Here is a 19,554-nt window from a genome sequence, read left to right as displayed (position 1 = left end):
GATTGAAAGTGTCATCCAGGTATCTAAACTCTCAAATTGCACATCATGGTCCTTGAACAAATATGAGTGTCATCCAGCTATAGGGACTAGGTTCGGAAGCTGTCACGTGTTCAAACGAAGCTAGACCCGCGTGCGGACATGGTGAGCACCTCGACGACGTAGCCAATGGACAAGGGTTCCGTGAGAGCCGCAACGACCTTGCTATGGTTGCTCGTACATTGGAGCATCTTTGTAGAGGCTGTGTTTCTTGCACTCGTGGTGTGAGCAGTCGGAGATCAACTGCACCAACATCAGGACACATTTTGAAAGGACCGGTTGATGACTAGAAGGGAGGAAGGGGGGGGGGTGTTTAAATAGCTTATTAAAATTTTCTCAAGGCACAACACTAGCCAAATTAGTTAGACAAGATGGCCCTGACAAAGCACTAAGCCTAACTAGCAAGCAAGCCAAAGCACTAGCGCTCCCATCCAAGTCTAGTAGCAAAGTTAGAAGAGATCTCAAGTTAGAAAGTAGCAACTACTTGAACAAATCACAAGATGTGCAATATGTTTTAAATATTTAAGCCTATAATATTGATTTTGATTTATTTATTTGACTTTTTTTACATTTAAGCACAATTCTTGGCATTATTTTTTAACACCGCTTGACTTTAAACAGTACTTTTTTTTTACCGATGATTCATTTAAGAAATCATGTATATTAATTATTGTATAGAGTTATAGTATCAGAATAGTATGAAATTTTATACAAAATCATATAGAACCTTATATAGAATCAGGATACTACAAAATCTGGGATCTAGAATTAAATATTGTTTTGAATTAACAGGATCATAATATCCTAAGATTCTGGAGTATGGATTGGCATACAGACAACTATGGAATGAACCACGTAGAAAGTAAGGACTTAGATGATCACTTTCAAAAAGCATGGATCCATATGACAACAAGGGAATAGTTCAGGAATATAGAGTGTATTCACTCATTTAATAAAAATCACCTCCCCCTACGCAAAAATTATTCCATTTACAATTGCAATGTTCGTCCATCAATCATGCAGGACCAACCAACTTTAAAGTTGGCAAGAATTTGCGCGATAGTTTGGCAAACACAGATTGGACGGCCGAGATCGATCGATCCGGCATCGCATCCAGTGGACGACGCCACTCTGGGGTCTGGGCAGGGGAGGCCAGTGCGAGTCCACCCTCTCCTGGCCTCCACGGCCGCACCGCACCCTACCTCTCGTCGTCTTGCCGCCGATCCTTCCTCCAAAACCTAGCCCGCCCGCCCTCCGACCTTCTAGAACCTTCCACCGAGGTGCCGCCCTCCCCGCCTCCGCCTGCGCCGCCTGTCTCGTCACCTCCCTCCCCGCCGCGGCCTCCCAGATCCGGTTGGATCGAGGGGCAAGGTCAGGAGATGGGGCAGGCCTTCCGAAAGCTCTTCGATGCCTTCTTCGGCAACAAGGAGATGCGGGTACGCTATCTCCTCCCCTCCTGTTTCCCCTCGCTCCCTTCCCATCTCGACAGGAGACTGCAATGATTCGGGCTCCTCGATACACCGATCCCTTCACAAGGGCGGTGGTGGTCTTGTCGCACTGTTATCTCCATGTCTCCTAGCATTGATTTCAGTTACTACTGAATAGGTAGTGAATCATTTGTTCCGCCAACAATCTGCCAGCACTGTTTTGGCTACCAATCACTAACATCCAAGGGCAAGAAAAAAATGAGTCAAGATGCTGGCCAGCCATACACAGCTATAGTGTCCTGTGCTAATCTTTCTTGTTCCTGACGGTTATAGATTTGATTTCTTGCACTCTATTAGTAGTGGATCATTTATACCGGCAATAAATCTTTGCGTCGAGCTGCCAGTCATCCTAGGAGAGTAGAATGATGTGTTGCCAGCCACAGCGTGCTGGATCTTTCATACGCCAGATCAAATTGTACCTGGGTCAAATGATATATTGATGGATTATTACTTCACTCGTTTTCCAGATTAGGTGTTTCCATAGTGTGTACAGCACCATGCCAATTCAAGTGCAGGGCATACTGTGTTTCAACCATGTATCATGTCTTCTTAATGACATGCCTCTAAGGCCAGTCTCAATGGAGAGTTTCACCTCCCAGTTTCCAACACGTGAAACTTTGATATGAAACGGGTCTCTCCCACAGTGCAAAGTTTCATGGCACGGTTTCATCCCTTATTTTACTATTCACGGGTCCCACCTATCCCTATCATCCCTCTCTTCCCTGCGTGGTCCCGGAGAAGAAAAGTCGCGATGAAACGAAGGAAGGGCCTCAGTGCAGGTTTCACGGCGTTTCCAAAGTTTTGGAAACAGTGCGGATAAGTTTCATGGCCATGAAACGAATCTCTTCTCTCTCCTCCCAGTTTCATGCAAAAACTGACGTGGCACCTTATTAATTGTGCATGAAACCCCCCATGAAACTCCATTGAGACTGGCCTAATATTTTGTATCATCGGAGATTAGTACCAATATCCTTTTTAAGCTGAACATGCCTCTAATAGAATGGCCTCTCGTGTTTTTTGTCCTCAGGTGGTGATGCTTGGGTTGGATGCAGCTGGGAAAACCACCATACTCTATAAGCTTCACATTGGTGAAGTTCTCTCCACTGTCCCTACCATAGGTACAATTGTACCAGCTGTCTGCTTGTGCATTTCATAACTTTTGGTTTCAACCATTGCTAATTACATCTGCCATGCTAATTGATTCGTTCATTCGTATGTTTAGTGATAGCATGCACTTTATCATGTTGTAGGTTTCAATGTTGAGAAGGTTCAGTACAAGAATGTAGTGTTCACTGTGTGGGATGTTGGTGGCCAGGAGAAGCTCAGGCCCTTGTGGAGGCACTACTTCAACAACACCGATGCTTTGGTCATTATTTACTCTCATTTCTGTTTCACAAGTGAAGCAGCATAAATTCTATTCAAAGTAGAAATTCGACATAGAAGTGTTTGTGCTGTAATGTTTCTTCCACTAAATCTGCCCATTTGGATTTAGTATTCGTAGCTCAGAGTGCAACTCCAGTAGACCAATACCACTCCCAAGCATATAGGTCCACTGATTTCTTTGTGGATGCTTGAGCCCATTTTTATTGGGCATCTTTTACTACTCTTTATAACTTAGCACATATAGGTACTAGAAAACATAATATTATTATAGGAAATAGCTCATTCTTCGTAGCTGTTGATATACATATATATCCTTGTTCAAGATCTTCATTTATTATGCTATAGCTCAACCTTGATTTATTTACATTTATTTGTAGTAAACACGGCTTTCTTGAAATGTAAGATGCTCCCCATTATTTGCTGAACTTGCAGATTTACGTGGTTGATTCACTGGATAGAGAGAGAATCGGGAGAGCCAGGGCAGAATTTCAGGTTTTTATTTCCTTTTTCTAATGGGTGCCTTTGTGCACTGAGATTCTATGTAATATCTACTCTAACTTGTTTTGATATCTTAAATCTATTTCAGGCTATAATCAATGACCCTTTTATGCTTAACAGTGTGCTATTGGTGTTTGCTAACAAGCAAGACATGGTATGTTCGGCTACGTTTACTCTGGAGCATTTATTTTATATTGTGATTCATTTTAGTAGGTGATTTGTGATTCCTGGACTTCTTGTTTTTTCAGTTCTGGCTTTTGATTCTGTCTGGTTGAGTCTGATTATTTTTTGTTCATATATAACATTAACGAATATGTTTCGTTCATAAATATAAACTTGCAAATTATCGTTTCTTGCCTAAGTCTGTGGCCATCCCAATGCCTGTACTGGAAATAGCTGCTCCATCTTTTAGTTGTGTAAGCAGTTCTGTTCCATTGTTGACAGAATATGTCAATATGTTGGTTTTCCATAAACTTAATACTGCAGGCGTTATGGGTTCTGTATTGTTGCCATATTGTGTGGTAGCATTAGATGTGTGTACTGCACTAACGAAGCTCAAATGTAGTTGTACTTTTGTGTCAGATAAATGGCCTGTCTCCTTTTTTTTACCATATACTAATGTTCACTTTGGTAACACGCATGCTAATTCAGAGGGGAGCAATGACTCCGATGGAAGTGTGTGAGGGTCTTGGGCTGTATGACCTGACGAACCGCATCTGGCACATCCAGGGCACCTGCGCTCTGAAAGGTGATGGCCTGTATGAAGGGTTGGACTGGCTAGCGACCACTCTGGACGAAATGCGTGCTTCTGGACGGATAACCTCAGCATCATCATCGGCATCCTGAAAACCACGTGTAACAGGACGAACAGATGATTTGATCCTCCTGATTCGCCCATTGAAGGATCATCTTGCGATTCAGGCTTTGTACACTTTTGTTTTCTTCTTTTGTGTTTCCCCAATTGCTGTTGGCTATACCTGTGCTATGAACTGGGTGGTACATCTGGCAAGGCTAGGTGCGGTCCCGTTCGCTGGTCTGAAACGAAACTGGCTGAAAATACTGTTCCGGCTGAATTGTTGTGAGAGGAAAACACTGTTCTGACCGAAAAAGAAGCCGAACAAGCCGAATATAAGGTAAGCCGAACAGGGCCTGTAGTCGCCGGTTTCCGTGGTGATGATGTAAGGGACGGTGGTGTTATCGTACTCGTCTGCTACTCGAAAGCAGGCATCGTCATCCATCGCGCCTGTGTGTGTGGAAGTGACTGTAAATACTACCACTGATGACATGGTTCTCTTTGGTTTCGTCGTCTGAAACTGAAGAAATGGAATCCCATAGGTACGCCGCCGCCTGCTAAGTCCTGACTCCTGAGCGGTGACATGACCATGCACTGATTGAAGTGCAAGAGAGCTACTCGTCTGGTCTGGTGTGATCTTTTTTTTTATTCAAGGTCTGGTGTGATCTGATGAAACAGTTCACTGAAATCGCAGTCATTTGATTGGAGACGGAGTGCAAAGTGCTAGTGTAATTTTGTTGGAGGGGTAGCGTTTGCCCATGTAAGATCTCATGTAACCGTCAATCCTTGCATAGGGCCTGTTTGGTTCAGCGTCGACTTTTCAGCGGAGAACGCGAACAAATCCCGCCGAATGATCTGCATTCGACCTAAAGATGGCAATGGGGACCTGCGACCCGATACCCGACGGGTATTTACTCCATTAGGGTCTAAATATGGACTAAACACACTACCCACGAGTACGTAAATGGACCAAACCCTTCACCCATCAGGTACGCGGGTATGGGTATGTTCCAGCAGTCCCCGTACCCGTTTACCCATGGGTGAAAAATACCCGGCCCAAAAGTGAAGAAGCCCACCAGCCCATGTAAAACCCTAGGTTTGCCAACCCTATCCCAATTGCCATTTTCCCACGGTCCCACCCGCGTGACCCGGTTGGTCGCCTAGATTCTGGAGCCGTCGACGCCTGGCCTCCCGCCGCCGAAAAAATAGCGCCGCGTTTACTCCTCTGGCGCTCGCATCGCAAGTCTCGCTCCTTGCCAAAAAAAACGCCGCCGCCGAAAAAACAACGCCGCCCGCCCCTCGTGACCTTGTCTCGGCGTTTATCGTATTCGCATCGCAGATTCGCATCCTAGCGTTAGGAACTCGCCACGCCATGCCGGCGACGGAGCAAGAACGGTGATTCCCCTTCCCCTAATTCCCTTCATATCATATTCTCCCCCGCACTATTGCACTAACCAGCTCCTTCACTCCGGCGTCAAGGGACTTCGTGTAGGTCCTGGAGGACGGTGACCGCCTGAAGCTGTCGGATCCCGAGCTCATCGATGCCGTGAAGACTCCGAAGCTGCTAGATCCGGAGGTCCAAGCTGAAGTCGCTGGCGGCGCTCCTGCAGCGGATCCGAAGAACGGCGCTGGCGCTGGCAGTACTCCTGCATCCAAGCCCAAGAACGGGAACGACACCGCTCCTACATCCAAGGCCAAGAACACCACCACCAAGGAGAAGAAAAAAAGGACCGGCCAACCCCCTCTTTCTCCGGCTTCATCTCGGGAAGGTGCTGCTGCTGCTCGTTCCGGCCGCCGCCCCTCTTCTGCAGCCACATCTTCGGGTGGAGGTGGAGCAGTAACTAATACTAGGCCTACTGGTACTAGCCGCAAGTTGCTGCAGCCACTGATGTAAGTAAACCCAAGAGTAATAGTGCTAGTGGCAGATTGTATTTATTGTGACTATATGCTTCTTCTAATTTAAACATAGTAACATGAGTTATGAGTTTCCAATAAGAGTTTATGTAGCCAGTAAGAGTTATGAGTTATAAGTTTCTAATTTAAACATAGCAACATGAATTTTTTGTTTCTATAGCCAGTAACCAGCCACATCAAGGAGTTCAGTACGGAAACATTTTACATCAAGCATATAGGCAATATAGCCTTCCATTCAGTTAGTATACCGCTAAAATAACTGAATCTGCTATTGCCATATGTAAGCCATGTCCTGCATGCCATTCAGTTAGTTACATATTGCTTGTTTCCCATGTCCTGCATGCCATGCCTATAATCAGTAACTTCTACATTAATCATGACTAATGTAGAAGAGAAACTAAATGAAAAGGAATCTTAATTTGCAGAAGATATTATTATATGCTATTATTTGTCTAATTTTATGTGCTCTGGTTAGTGGTGGTTGCTGTTGAATTGTTGATTTTTATGTGCGTGAATAAATTATTGGCGGGTACGGGTGACCCGACGGGTATGATTTACCCGGCCGGGTATGGGTCGGGGAAAAACTCCCCACCCATGACAGGTATGGGTATTCTGACGGTACCAAATTTTTATGACAGGGATGGATCTGAGATGGCCATACCCGATGGAGATTTACCCATTGCCATCCTTAATTCGACCCGCGTTGGACGACCACGTGCAACTGAAACGCGAAAAAATGAAACGCTCGAAAATCGCGAACGCATCGTCCGAGCCACATTCGCTTATCGCAGTCGCGCGACGGGCCGTCAAGGAACCAAACAGGCCCATAGTTGCATAGCAGATAGCCAGTTTCAACGCATCGTATTTGCCCATTGCCACCGCACAAAATAACATTCGCTCATTTCTTACTCTAATCAAAGTGGCAGTGTGTGTTTACAGTGTCAAACTGCCAATTTTTTTTTTTGGGAGCATGTGACGACGGACCTCGCCACTTGAGAAACAGAGCAGTGCGGAGGACACAGGATAAGGCACCTGCCTGCCCCGTCCCTCCTCGCTTCTTCAGAGAGCCAAAACCCAACCCAAAGCCCAAGCCGGAGAAGAGGAAAGGATAGGGGCCTCGCGCGCGGTGAGGCCCGCCGCCGCCAGCACCGGCGGGTTCCGTCTCGTGCTCCCCGCGGCGCACAGGCCTCCTCCTTGCGTTCCTAGCAGCAGTAGCCGAAGAGGAGTAAGAATACGAGCGGCGGAGGCAGCAGCGCCAGCAGGCGGCGGAGGCGCGCTGCTGGGACGTCCCCTGGAGGACGTGTACAAGGTGCGCGTGGAGCGCGGCGAGGTGGCGCGGGCGTGGGTGGAGGCGCTGCGGGTGATGGAGACGTGGTCGTCGTGGCGCACGGGCGCCCGGTGCCGGATGCCGTGGGACTGGCAGGTGGACCAGCTCGTGTACGTCGTGTCCGGGGAGGTGAAGGTCATCCCCGCCGGCGCCGTCCACGGCGACGACTACATGCACTTCGTGGCCGGGGATCTGGTCAGGTACCCGCGCTGGTTCGAGGCCGACCTCTACTTCGACGGCCCGTACGAGGAGCGCTACCGCTTCCTCGCCTACGGAGACGACAACTAGTCTAGAACAGGATAGGAGCTGCAAGTTACTACAGCATCTGCAATTTCAGGCAGCTTTGTCAGCGCTGCGCTTATTTGTTGCCTAGAGTATCCATCTATCGGCAAATGTATGCCGTTATAACTGATCCTCTGTAATGTATTGGTGTGGCGATTCAAGAACTGGTAATCAGGCACCGAAGTAAGACAAATCATTCCAATGTTTGCGATTTTTATAATTTATTTCCTCCAATCTTCAGAATTGACTATGACATGCGTGCAAGAGAAACCAACTGTTTCTTTGATTCCAAACATTGAACGACAAACAATTGAATACTCAGGCTTCTTGATGCAACTGCTCAGACAGTTTCAGCACTGCCGCCAGCAACAAATTTTTGCCTGCACCGCGTAGTTAAACAACTAAACAAGAGGGCCTTAGTTTTTCAGCTAGCCCAATGCCTTATTAACAGATATAGATGATGGTACTAAAAAGTGGTAAAATTAACCAAGCAAAGCATTTCAGGGTTAAAAGGAGAGAAGATGAAGAACATGTTTAACAAGGTGCGCATAGCCACGGAGTACAAAAGGATTAAGACAAACAAAGAAAAAAAAGGAAGATGACAGATTAAAAAGTTTGTTTATCTCATCAACATCACCATCAGATGTAGTGTGTCCTCTGTCTCCTGCGATCCTGCATCCCTCCTCTTCCACCACCTGAATTCGAGTTCCTGTTGCTTCTTCCTCTTCTCTCAGTCCAGCCACCGTTAGGCCGAAAGGCAGCGCCTGCACTAACATTAGAACTGCCGCCACCCGGCATCGGCAACGCCATCACCATTTCATCAGTGCTCAAAAAGTGATCTGCTGACAGCCTTGTGCGGTTACGACAACCACGCCGTCCCCTATTATTATTAGGTCTCGCGCCAGAGTAGCCAAACTCTTGATGATGATAACCACCAGTGGTAGTGCCAACGGTGTTGTCTCTAATACTGATCATATCAGCATGTGCCTGTGAAGAGCTGGGATTGCTGGCCTCAGTCCCAGCAGACCCAAACAACGGAACACCTCCAAAATGGTAGTCATATTCATAAACCTCATCATCCGGGTCACCATATCGATCCACCTCCATGTCAAATTCATTGACCCCTGGGTAGAATTCACCGTCGTCAAAATAGGTCATGGCATCAGAATTGTCCATCTCCGTGTCTTCAATGCTGGGAGACATGATGCTCAAGACAGCCTCTCTGAATGAGGTAGTTCTCATTCTCAAGTTCATAATGCTTGGGAAATCAAACAGCATGGGATGGGGGGAAGTCTGCTGCTGCTGCTGCCTGGAGCTCTCTACTCTGGCTCCAGTAGGCCTTGGTGGCGCATTGTCCACAGAGGCTGCGGAGCCACCACGCCCATAGATGGGTATGATAGCATCATCGGCTACCTGGCCCTTGCAGACAGGGCACTCACGGTGGTGAGAGTGGACATGGAGCCACTGATAGAGGCACTCCCAGCAGAAGAGATGGCCGCACTTGGTGACCACAGGGTCAGCGGCCATGTCAAAGCAGACGTTGCACTCGAAGTTGGCGGCATTGCGGATAGTCTTGTCGTCGGGCTCCCTGGTGCTTGGAGGAGCCGCGGTTCTAGAGGCGGAAGACTTGTCCGCGGTTGAGATGGGATGAGTTAGCCGCGCGTGGCGGCTGGAAGTGGAGGATGCCGCTTGCTGGTCAGATAGGGAGGCGGGCGGGGAGTCGCGATGAACGGCATCGACACGGCGGTAGCGATAGTGAGGCTGCTGGGGCGGCCTCCCCCTTGACCGACCTCCTATGAACCTGCCGCTACCTCCGCCGCCGCCGCCGCCGGTACCTCCATGGATCATGTCAATGGAATTATTAGCATAAAGGTGGTTCGTGTAGCCTCTTCCTCCTGATCCTCGACCGCCGCCGGTGCCGGTGCCGGTGGAATTGGTCCAGCCGGCCATGGAATCGAATCGATCGATCCGCTGAAATCGTTGAAGAAAGACCTAGAGAGGAGGAAATCAAGATTCGTTAGAGCTGAGATAAGGTGAGGTGAACACCAAACGTTCAAGCATAAAAAGGAAATAACGCAGGCTGTGTAATCTGCGCGTATACCTATCCTCTATCCATCTGCCTGCTCTGTTCTACGGCGTGATCGAGGAGGGATGCGGGGGATTAGGGTTTGGAAATTGGGGATATTAGACTAGACTTTTTGAATCGAGAAGCATACAAGAAAAGGGGATCGAGGAACGTACCGGGGGACAGTCTACGATGGTCGGAGTCGGCGGCAATCCGTTGGTCGATGAAGACGGAGACGAGGAAGGAAAAGGATGGAGCAGCCGCTCGGCGGAAGAGGGAAGGCGTTAGGCGTCCGCCTCCGTCCTCGTTTGGTTCCCTTCCCCTTCCCACGGCCACACGGAGAGGACCGGAGTCCCGGAGGAGGCGGCGGCCGATCGAGACCCAGCAGGTAATAACAAGCCAAATTAGCTGGCAAAAATTGCCGGGCTTCGGCGGTGTTGGGCTGTTTCATTTCAGTTCAAGCCCATCCTAGCACACCCCAGCCTTTGCGTCTCAATATAACGATCAGGCCCAGCCTCCCTCAACGAGTGCGCAAGTCCGTTTCTTAATAAAAAAAAGTGGGCAAATCCGATTTACCCTCCTCCCCCCCCCACACACACACACAATTAAAAAACAGAATGTTCCCCTAAAAAAATTTAAAAACAGAATGCTAGACTTCTCTAATTTTTAACATTATTCGATTTATTTTCGAAACCTATTTTAGCTGACATGACGCAGCGTCAGCCGTTCTATTTGGTGCCACATTAGTCATGAATTACGAGAAAGGTAAATCGAACTTTGGTGGTTGTCTGGAAAGATCAATTAAATTTTATCAAGAATTATAAAAACAGTTTTTATAGAATAAACATGTATTTAAAAATACTAAAATATATTTTTATTACTAAAAATCATAAAAAGTTTGTTTTAGCTCAGAAAAATATGTTTCATATCCAACCCACTGCTCAAATGCAAACAACATTTCCTCAAACGCAATGTCTTGCTTAACCATTGAGACATGTATGGAAAATTTCAAATAAAAAATAAAATTCAAGTTCTGATTGCACATTAAATAACATGCATCATGTTGTTTACAACTTTGTAGTAGCACTATCTTCTCCAATAGGACAGCGCATACGGTTTAAACTGACATTTTGATTCGGTTTATTTGGTTTTCAAATACTTCCGTTCTCAAGAATCAGTAACCAATTGGTTAATTTCATAACAGAGAACCAATATGTTCGGTTTTTGAATTTTTACATTGCTTTTTTTTTGGTTTAAACCGATAAAACTGAGCTGCCCTTTCATTGGAGAAGCGCGACACTCCTCGCGTCGTTCTTGGCTCACGGTGCCGCTGCCAGCACCGCCACCAGGCGTTGCTCGTGAGGATGCGATGCTGCTCGAACCACCACCATGCTGCCACCCGCCGTGAAGCTAGGGTTTGGATTTGGGGTGCGGGACTGACGACGGAGTGTAGGCACCGATCGGGAGTTGGAACTGGGAGACAATGACGGGGGTGGGGGAGGCCAGGAGGGGATGTCACTAGGGTAGTAGGCTTATGCCACGATCACGATTATTGGGCCGACTAGCTAAGATGGGTTGCTTGCTTGTTGTTTACGTTCACTCCTAGGTTGTCTTCGGTTGTTCGGCTGCTCGGTTCCATTCGAGTACAAAACTGAAGCCATAGCCAAATACCGGCCTTCTAGAAAACAAAAATTGAAGCCGAAGCTGAAATTGGAGAAAAACAACATTTCAGTTTGGCTTGGTTCGGTTCTCGGTTTTCGGTGAAAAACCGTCCAACCCTATGTCATGACCAAGATAAGGCCCATGAAGAAGACCAGGAGAAGCTCCAAGAGTGGCTAGGCTCTTCATTGTTATGTTGATAGCTTTGTAAGCTGTGCTTCGCCCGTGTAGGTGTAGGGGCTCGGCCCATGTAGTTGGTCGGTGGCTGCGACGGTATATGAGTCGCAGTAACAAACTCTGAAGGCTTATCGAATAACAGAACTCCATACTATTCCCCAACTACGTCTGATCTCCACCCCACCTCTCTGCTGTTCTTGCTACTCTTCCCTTGTTCTTGCTTCACCAATCCCCAAATTTGTCTGTTCCTGTATCTTGGTTACTCAGGATAGTTACAATTGGTATCTAGAGCCATGTATCCTTGGCGGACTTTTTTTCTATTCTTCCCATCGCATCTGGACTGGCGCCGAAGAAGAAACCTCCATCATTGTAGGCGAAGATGGCGAACAACGTTGAGAACATCATGGAGGAGATCAAGGGTTTCCAGCTAATGATGCAGCAAATGCTCGACAAGATGAACGGATTTGAGGAGTGGAGGACCACCACGGATGCATCGCTGGGGTCGCTGCTTACCAAGACGACGAGGCGTTGTCATACATCAACAGCCTAGAGAAGGCACCACCACCACCACCGTCACCGCCCCTCCACCGGCAGGATGGATCCCAGGACGCGTCGACCTCAATGCGGCTCCGTCCTCTTCTGCTTCCCCTGGGGAGCAACCCGATGGGCACGACATGGGCGGAGGGATCCTCGGACCCATTCCGGGGTCAGGCCCTCCACCGGACAACCACCTAGGTATGAATCCTAACCCCCTCCCCAATCATTTAATGTCACCTCTGGTTACCATGCTCATACCTCTCGTGCTGGTTCTGTGCCTAAAATGGACATTCCAAAATTTGATGGAGTCAACCTGAGTGTTATGATCGGCATCCCCTATGCCAGGCGCAGGCCCAATGGTGGCTAGGGAGCCAGCTCTATTAAGGGGCTTAGAGGCCCAATTTATCGCTTATTTGGTATTTTCTTAGAGACAAATATAATTCCTTAATTATAGCATCTATAGGGAAAGATAAATACTTGTAATCTGGGATGATTGGAAGATAAGCAAGGCAAACATTATTTGCTCGGCCTCAAGGGCCAAGGGCTACATCAACGTGACTTCCTTGTCTCCCTGCCTCCTCTCATGCACAGCCCTAGGGCAACAGGAGCAAGCAACCATTGCCTCTTCCTCTTGTTGCCACGGCTCCATGTCGTCGCCGAGAGATCAGACCTCGCCCTACCCTCTTTCATCCCTATAACCTCTACAGCAACTCCGGTAGGACTCACGTCCTATCAACCTGATATCAGAGATGTCAGGCCCTAATCCCACCAACACCCTGCCGCCGCCACCGTTGATCACCTCCGCTGCCGCGGTGGTCACCACCTCGCTGCTGCCACCTGCCTCTGCGCCCGCTGCCCAGATGACGCCTGCTACACAGATGATGCCAGATCAGGTGGCTGTCGCCATCGGGGAGCTGACTCACTCGGTGGCTGCCATCCAGTCCTACCTGGCCGGTGTGCCACCACCGCCACAATAAGCTATGACCACCCTGCCAGTGGTGCTGTCATATGGGATGCCCTACTCTAGCATGATGGGCGTTCCCATCCATCTCCTCCGGATGCCGCCTTCCCCTTCGCCGATTCCGTCGTGGGCTTTAGCCTCGATGACCAGCCCGGTGTACACCATGGCGACCTCTCTGGCTGCGACACCAGTAGTGCCACCGCCCACTACCGCCGCTATGGTCTTCCATGGGGGACCCTAGGTTGATGGTTTTTTCTATGGGAGTTTCGACGGCCCCCTCTTCTATGGAGCTGGGCACCTCGGTGTGAGTGCCTCTTTGTCCACAGGCAGTGTTCTAGAGCCCTTCATCCATGGTGCGCATGGGGCCTCTCAGGGTGCTCACCCTCTGTGTTTCTACAAGCTTGAGTTTATGACCTACGACGGCTCCGAGGGCCCCCTGAATTGGCTCAATCACTATGAGCAATTTTTATGAGGGCAACATACCCTCGCCTTAGATTGCACCTGGCTCACGTCCTATCATCTGACTGGTGTGGCCCAGGCATGGTATTATGCCTTGGAGCAGGATGAGGGCATGCCCACCTAGGAGCGTTTCAAGGAACTGTGTAATCTGTAGTTCGAGCTAGCGGTTCGTAACACCCGTCTGTCCAAACTCGCTCGCCTTCCATTCACCTCCATAGTGTAGGACTACTCGGCTTGCTTCAACGCTGTGCTCTACCATGCCCACAATCTCTCAGCACTATAGAAGGCTAAGCTATTTGTGGGCGGCCTCTCGGAGCATATCAAAGTAGACGTGGAGCTTCGGGAGCCCTAGGACCTTCAGACGGCCATGCATTTGGCTAGGGTGTTTGAACACCGAGCTCATACCACTATGCCAGCCATAGGACAACGTGGCACCCGACCACCCCAGCGGCCAGGTCTTCCAACACCCCTCCAGTTGTTACCAGCGTGGCTGCTGTGCCAGCAATAGCAGGGTCAATAGCCCCTACTCAGCCTTTCCACCATCTATCTCTAGTCGAGCAATTGGAGCGTCGCCGCTAGGGTCTTTGCTATAACTGCGATGAGCCATGTGTGTGCGGTCATGTGTGTCCATGACTCTTTTATTTGGAGTCCATAGATTTCCTCATCGACGAGGTTCCTGTGGAGGTGGCTACAGTAGCAGCCTTCCAGGAGGATGCCGCACCTCAAGAGGTTGTTCCTGCTATCGTCCAGGAGCCGGCAACCCAGCCCACCATCTCCCTGTATGCCATCGCTGGCATCTGGACTGAGAATGCCATGCTCCTCCCGGTCCATGTTCATGGCCATCATCTCGTGGCGCTCCTCGACTCAGGCTCTACGCACAACTTCATCAACGCCGACCTCATGCGCCGCCTATGCCTCTCCACCACGCCAAATCATTCCATGCGGGTGCTGGTGGCTAACGGGGACCATGTGCCCTACGAAGGGGTCGCCCGTGACGTCGCTCTCGCCATTGGTGGAGAGGAGTTTACCATTAGCTGCTTTGGCATCAACCTCGGGGGTTCGATCTCATCCTCGGCATCGAGTACCTCCGCACCTTGGGTCCTATTCTCTAGGACTTCGAGGATCTGTGCATGCATTCACCCGCGGCGACCGACGTATTCTGTGGAAGGGCATTGGCTCTCCCCATGATGACATTCGAGAGCCAGCCACGTGGGCGGTCGTGGCTGCCCCATCACAACCCTTATTGGACCACCTCCTCCACCAGTTCGGGCCAGTCTTCGACGAGCCACAGGGCTGCCACCGGCGTGGCCATATGATCACCGCATCCACCTGCTTTCGGGCACAACACCGGTCGTGGTCCGTCCCTACCGCTACCCACATCTATAGAAGGATGACCTGGAACGACAGTGTGTAGCCATGCTCGCCCAAGGCATCATCAGACCGAGCACATCCCTGTTCTCCGCCCCCGTGCTGTTGGTGCGCAAGGCGGATAACTCCTGGTGTTTCTACATCGACTACCGTGCTCTCAACGCCAAGACATCTAAAGACAAGTTCCCAATCTTGGTGGTTGATTAGCTCCTCGATGAACTACATGGCGCCAGATTTTTCACCAAGCTCGACTTACGCTCGAGCTACCATCAGGTGCGGATGCATCCCGACGACATCGCGAAAATGGTGTTCCGCACACACCATGGGCACTTTGAGTTTCTGGTGATGCCATTCGGCCTCTCCAACGCTCCGGCAACGTTCTAGGCCCTGATGAACGACGTGTTTCGCCCCTTCCTCCACAAGTTCGTGCTGGTGTTCTTTGACGACATCCTCATTTTTAGCTCTTCATGGGCAGAGCACTTGCAGCACATCCGCATCGTCCTTGACATGTTACGGGCGCATAGGCTCCACCTCAAGCGCTCCAAATGCTCATTTTGGGGCCTCCTCGGTGGCGTACCTCGGCCATGTGATTTTAGCAGGTGGTGTCACCATGGACGCCGATAAGGTGGCCACTGTGGTGTCATGGCTGACTCCACGATCCACCCATGGCCTACGCGGCTTCCTAGGCCTCACCAGCTACTATCGGAAGTACATCCATGACTTTGGCGTCATCATAGCCCCGCTGACACGCCTCCTAAGCAAGGATGTGTTCGCTTAGTCCGATGAGGCAGAGATGGTGTTCCAGGCGCTCAAGCGGGCTCTGTCTATAGGCCCCATACTCTAGATGCCCGACTTCACAAAGTAGTTCACCGTGGACTGTGATGCATCCGTCGCTAGGTTTGGCGTGGTTCTCCACTAGGACGCTGGACCGCTCGCCTTCTTTAGCTGGTCATTCGCTGCACACCATCTCAAGCTCGCGGCTTATGAATGTGAGCTAACCAGGCTTGTCCAGGCTGTCCGCCACTGGCGGCCATACGTATGGGGGGTCACTTTTTGGTCCGCACGGATCATTACAGCCTCAAGTTCTTGCTGGACCAACACCTCTCCACCGTGTCGTAGCACCAATGGATCAGTAAGCTGTTTGGGTTTCACTTCGCCATGGAATATTGCCCCGGACGGCTTAATACTGTGGCGGATGCTTTGTCCCGCCGTGATGTCGAGGATGGTGCTGCTTTAGGGGCAGCTGTGCACTTCTATCCACGCCGACATTTGCCCTCATCGACGACATCCACGTGGCTACAGCAGCAGCCAGGGATGCTCAACTTCTCCTTCAGCGCCTCCAAGAAGGCACGCTGGCCGCACCCTGGCGCGTCAACGACGGTCTCCTGCTCCACGGTGCTCGCATATTTGTGCCAGCTTATGATGACATGCACCACTAGGTGCTCCTCTTAGCTCACTTAGTGGGCCATGAGGGAGTCCAGAAGATGCTCCATCGCCTACGCTCAGACTTCTACATCCTGGGCGACCGCGCTCTTGTGAAAGACTTCGTGCGGGCGTGCACCGTGTGTCAGTGGAACAAGACAGAGTCCCTGTAGCCCGCCGGATTATTGTAGCCCCTCGACGTTCCATCCCAGGTTTGGGCAGACATCTCGATGGATTTTATCGAGGGCCTACCCAAGGTCGGCGGCAAATCCGTCATTCTCATGGTGGTCGACAGATTCTCCAAGTACGCGCACTTCATCACCCTCGACCATCCCTACTCTGCCGCCTCGGTTGCACGTGCATTCTTCGACGACATTGTTTGTTTGCATGGGTTCCCTTCTTCCATCGTCAGCGATAGGGACCCGGTTTTCACTGGTCATGTGTGGCGTGACCTCTGTAAGATGGCCGGCGTCATGCTCCGCATGAGCATGGCCTTCCACCCACAGATATACGGTCAGTCTGAGGTGGTCAATAAGGTCATTGCAATGTATCTTCGGTATGTCATAGGTGACCGGCCGCGATCGTGGGTGGACTGGCTGCCCTAGGTGGAGTACTGCTACAATACCTCCTTCCACATAGCACTACGCGCCACACCTTTTGAGGTGGTCTATGGCTAGCCACCCCCAGCCATCTTGTCCTACATGGTCGGGTTGGCCAAAACGGACACGGTGGATGACCTTCTTCGGGAGCGCGACGAGGTGCTCGTGGAGATTCGGGAAAGGCTTCTCCAAGCATAGCAGCTATCCAAGAAATACTACAATGTGTCCCACCATGACTAGGAGTTTGCCGTCGGGGATTGGGTATGGTTGCGCTTGCTCCACCGCACTGCCCAATCCCTTGAGCCCCGCGCCAAAGGGAAGTTTGGCCCTCGCTATGCCGGTCCGTTCCAAGTGCTGGAGTGCATCGGTCAGGTGGCGTACCACCTCTAGCTTCTGGAGGGTGCCCGTCTACATGATGTCTTCCATGTGGGGCTACTGAAGCCCCAACGATGCCTGCTCCTCTACTGCCAACATCAGATGGCCGGCTGTTGCTAGCTCTGGAGCGCGCCCTGTGTGCACAACTTTGGTGAGATGTGTGGCACGTGCTTATCAAATGGCGCAGCCTGCCAGTGGAGGACGCAACATGGGAGCCTCTCCAGCATCTTCATGATGTCTACCCTGACTTCTAGCTCGAGGATGAGCTGTTTGTGCAAGCGGGGAGAGATGTTATGACAGGCATCCCCTATGCCAGGCGTAGGCCCAATAGTGGCTTGGGAGCCAGCTCTGTTAAGGGGCTTAGAGGCCCAATTTATCGCTTATTTGGTATTTTCTTAGAGACAAATATAGTTCCTTAATTATAGCATCTATAGGAAAAGATAAATACTTGTAATCTGGAATGATTGGAAGATAAGCATGGCAAACATTATTTGCCCAGCCTCAAGGGCCAAGGGCTGCATCAACGTGACTTCCTTGCCTCCCTGCCTCCTCTCACGCACATCCCTAGGGCAACAACAGCAAGCAACCGTCGCCTCTTCCTCTCGTCGCCCTAGCTCCGCGCCGTCGCCAAGAGATTAGACCTCACCCTCCCCTCTTCCATCCCTACAACCTCCGCAGCAACTTCGATAGGACTTCACATCCTATCATCGAGGCTGTGGAAGGAGCAGTGCAAAGTTTATTTTGATATCTATGGAGTCTCTAATGCTATGAAGACTCGTTTTGCTACATTGAATTTCATTGGCTCGGCTGTGATCTAGCTTTAGACGGTTCAGTTGCATGGTCATTTTCAGTCTTGGGATGAGATACACAAGGCTGTATTTGCACATTTTGACAAATATTAGTACCCTCTGCATATGAAGCAACTTGAGAGTTTACGACAGACAGGCTCAGTAGTAGATTATCAGACCAAGTTTGAGAAACTTGCTCATAGTATATTATTGTATAATCCTTCATATCATGATGTGTACTTTGTGACACGGTTCTTAGGTGGGCTCAAAGAAGAAATAAGAGCACCTATTATCTTGCATCGCCCATTGAATCTGGAAGCTACGGGTACTTTGGCCTTGTTATGGGAAGCGAAGTTGGAAATGGCTAGGAGCAAGGTCCAGTCAAGGTCTGATCATAGGGATTCTGTCTGGTTTCAGTCCAAGATCAACAATGTGTCTGACAGAGCTAAGTTCAGGATGGAAGAAGTCAAGACAATTGAGAATGTTCAGACTAATGGCAACTCTGACAAGCTATCAGCACTCAAAGCTTATAGAAGAGCCAATAGCTTGTGTTTCACCTGTGGAGAAAAGTGGACAGGCAGAAATCACAAATGTCCAACACAAGTACCAACCCATGTAATCCACGAGTTACTTGAAGTAGTGCAAGTTGAAACAGATTTGGATTATTCATCTGGGGAAGAGGATTCTGAACTGCATGCAGGACAAGTTATTATGGCTATCCAGTCACCTGCTGCTGGTTGTTCTATAGTAAAGTCTGATAAGAAGAATAGAACTCTATGATTGAGAGGTATCATTAACTCTCAGGATGTGCTCATTTTGTTGGATTCAGGAAGTGTTGGATCCTTTATCAGTCAGGAGCTGGCAGCTCAAATTGCTCAGAAGCCAGTTCCTTTATGACCCTATATAGTTTACTTCTACTGATGGTAGTTTGATGTTATCAGATTCTATTATCCCTCAAATGCAGTGGCATGTGCAAGGTCATATTTTTGCTTATGATGTCTAAGTCCTGCCTTTGAAATGTTATGATATGGTTTTGGGAGCTGATTGGCTAGAACATCACAGTCCTATGCTGATTCATTAGAGGAAAAGGCATATCAGGTTCACTCACAATGACATGAGGATATTGTTGAGGGGAGTTACTGATGAACCGAGGAAATGTTCTCAGGTGTCTGCTCGTAAACTCAAAGGTATGTTGAAGAAAAAGGCAGTCACTCATCTATTAGAGTTAAAAGCAAGCTATCCTTTAGAGCAGCAATTCCTAGGGTCATTATCTATCATGAATATCTCCAACTAGTTGGTTGTCTTCAAATACTTTTGTGGAAGACAATAGAAACCATCCTGAAGTACAGCAATTGCTTGAGAAGTATCAATATTTGTTCAGTGAACCAACAGAGTTACCACCAAAAAGGGATTATGATCAACAT

General features: G+C 49.4%; 3 protein-coding genes across 4 annotated transcripts; 2 read left to right on the top strand and 1 right to left on the bottom strand.

The window, feature by feature from the left end:
• Positions 1–1,092: 1,092 nt before the first annotated feature.
• Positions 1,093–4,841, top strand: LOC136491649 (ADP-ribosylation factor-like). Of its 2 annotated transcripts, none has more exons than XM_066487933.1 (6): positions 1,093–1,472; positions 2,551–2,641; positions 2,774–2,889; positions 3,339–3,398; positions 3,493–3,558; positions 4,134–4,841. In XM_066487933.1, exons 1-6 carry the CDS (start codon positions 1,416–1,418, stop codon positions 4,248–4,250), a joined length of 507 nt encoding a protein of 168 aa, XP_066344030.1. In that variant the 5' UTR covers positions 1,093–1,415; the 3' UTR covers positions 4,251–4,841. The 2 variants fall into 2 exon arrangements, with proteins under 2 accessions (XP_066344030.1, XP_066344026.1); XM_066487929.1 differs by having other exon boundaries at positions 1,125–1,472; positions 4,056–4,818.
• Positions 4,842–7,138: 2,297 nt separating this feature from the next.
• On the top strand, positions 7,139–8,053 carry LOC136491639 (uncharacterized; the record flags this gene model as incomplete). The annotated part of the gene is made up of 1 exon (XM_066487921.1): positions 7,139–8,053. A coding segment is annotated over one exon (588 nt), but the record flags the coding sequence as incomplete, so codon positions are not given.
• Positions 8,054–8,197: 144 nt separating this feature from the next.
• On the bottom strand, positions 8,198–10,147 carry LOC136491631 (uncharacterized). Its single transcript, XM_066487918.1, has 2 exons — positions 9,962–10,147; positions 8,198–9,712 (listed from the first exon to the last, which is right to left on the bottom strand). The coding sequence occupies exon 2, from the start codon at positions 9,668–9,670 to the stop codon at positions 8,360–8,362; it is 1,311 nt and encodes a 436-aa protein (XP_066344015.1). The 5' UTR covers positions 9,671–9,712; positions 9,962–10,147; the 3' UTR covers positions 8,198–8,359.
• Positions 10,148–19,554: the final 9,407 nt, after the last annotated feature.

Source organism: Miscanthus floridulus, chromosome 1, assembly GCF_019320115.1.
Source record: "Miscanthus floridulus cultivar M001 chromosome 1, ASM1932011v1, whole genome shotgun sequence".
Taxonomy (NCBI): Eukaryota; Viridiplantae; Streptophyta; class Magnoliopsida; order Poales; family Poaceae; genus Miscanthus; species Miscanthus floridulus.
This window is presented reverse-complemented; position numbering and strand designations above follow the sequence as displayed.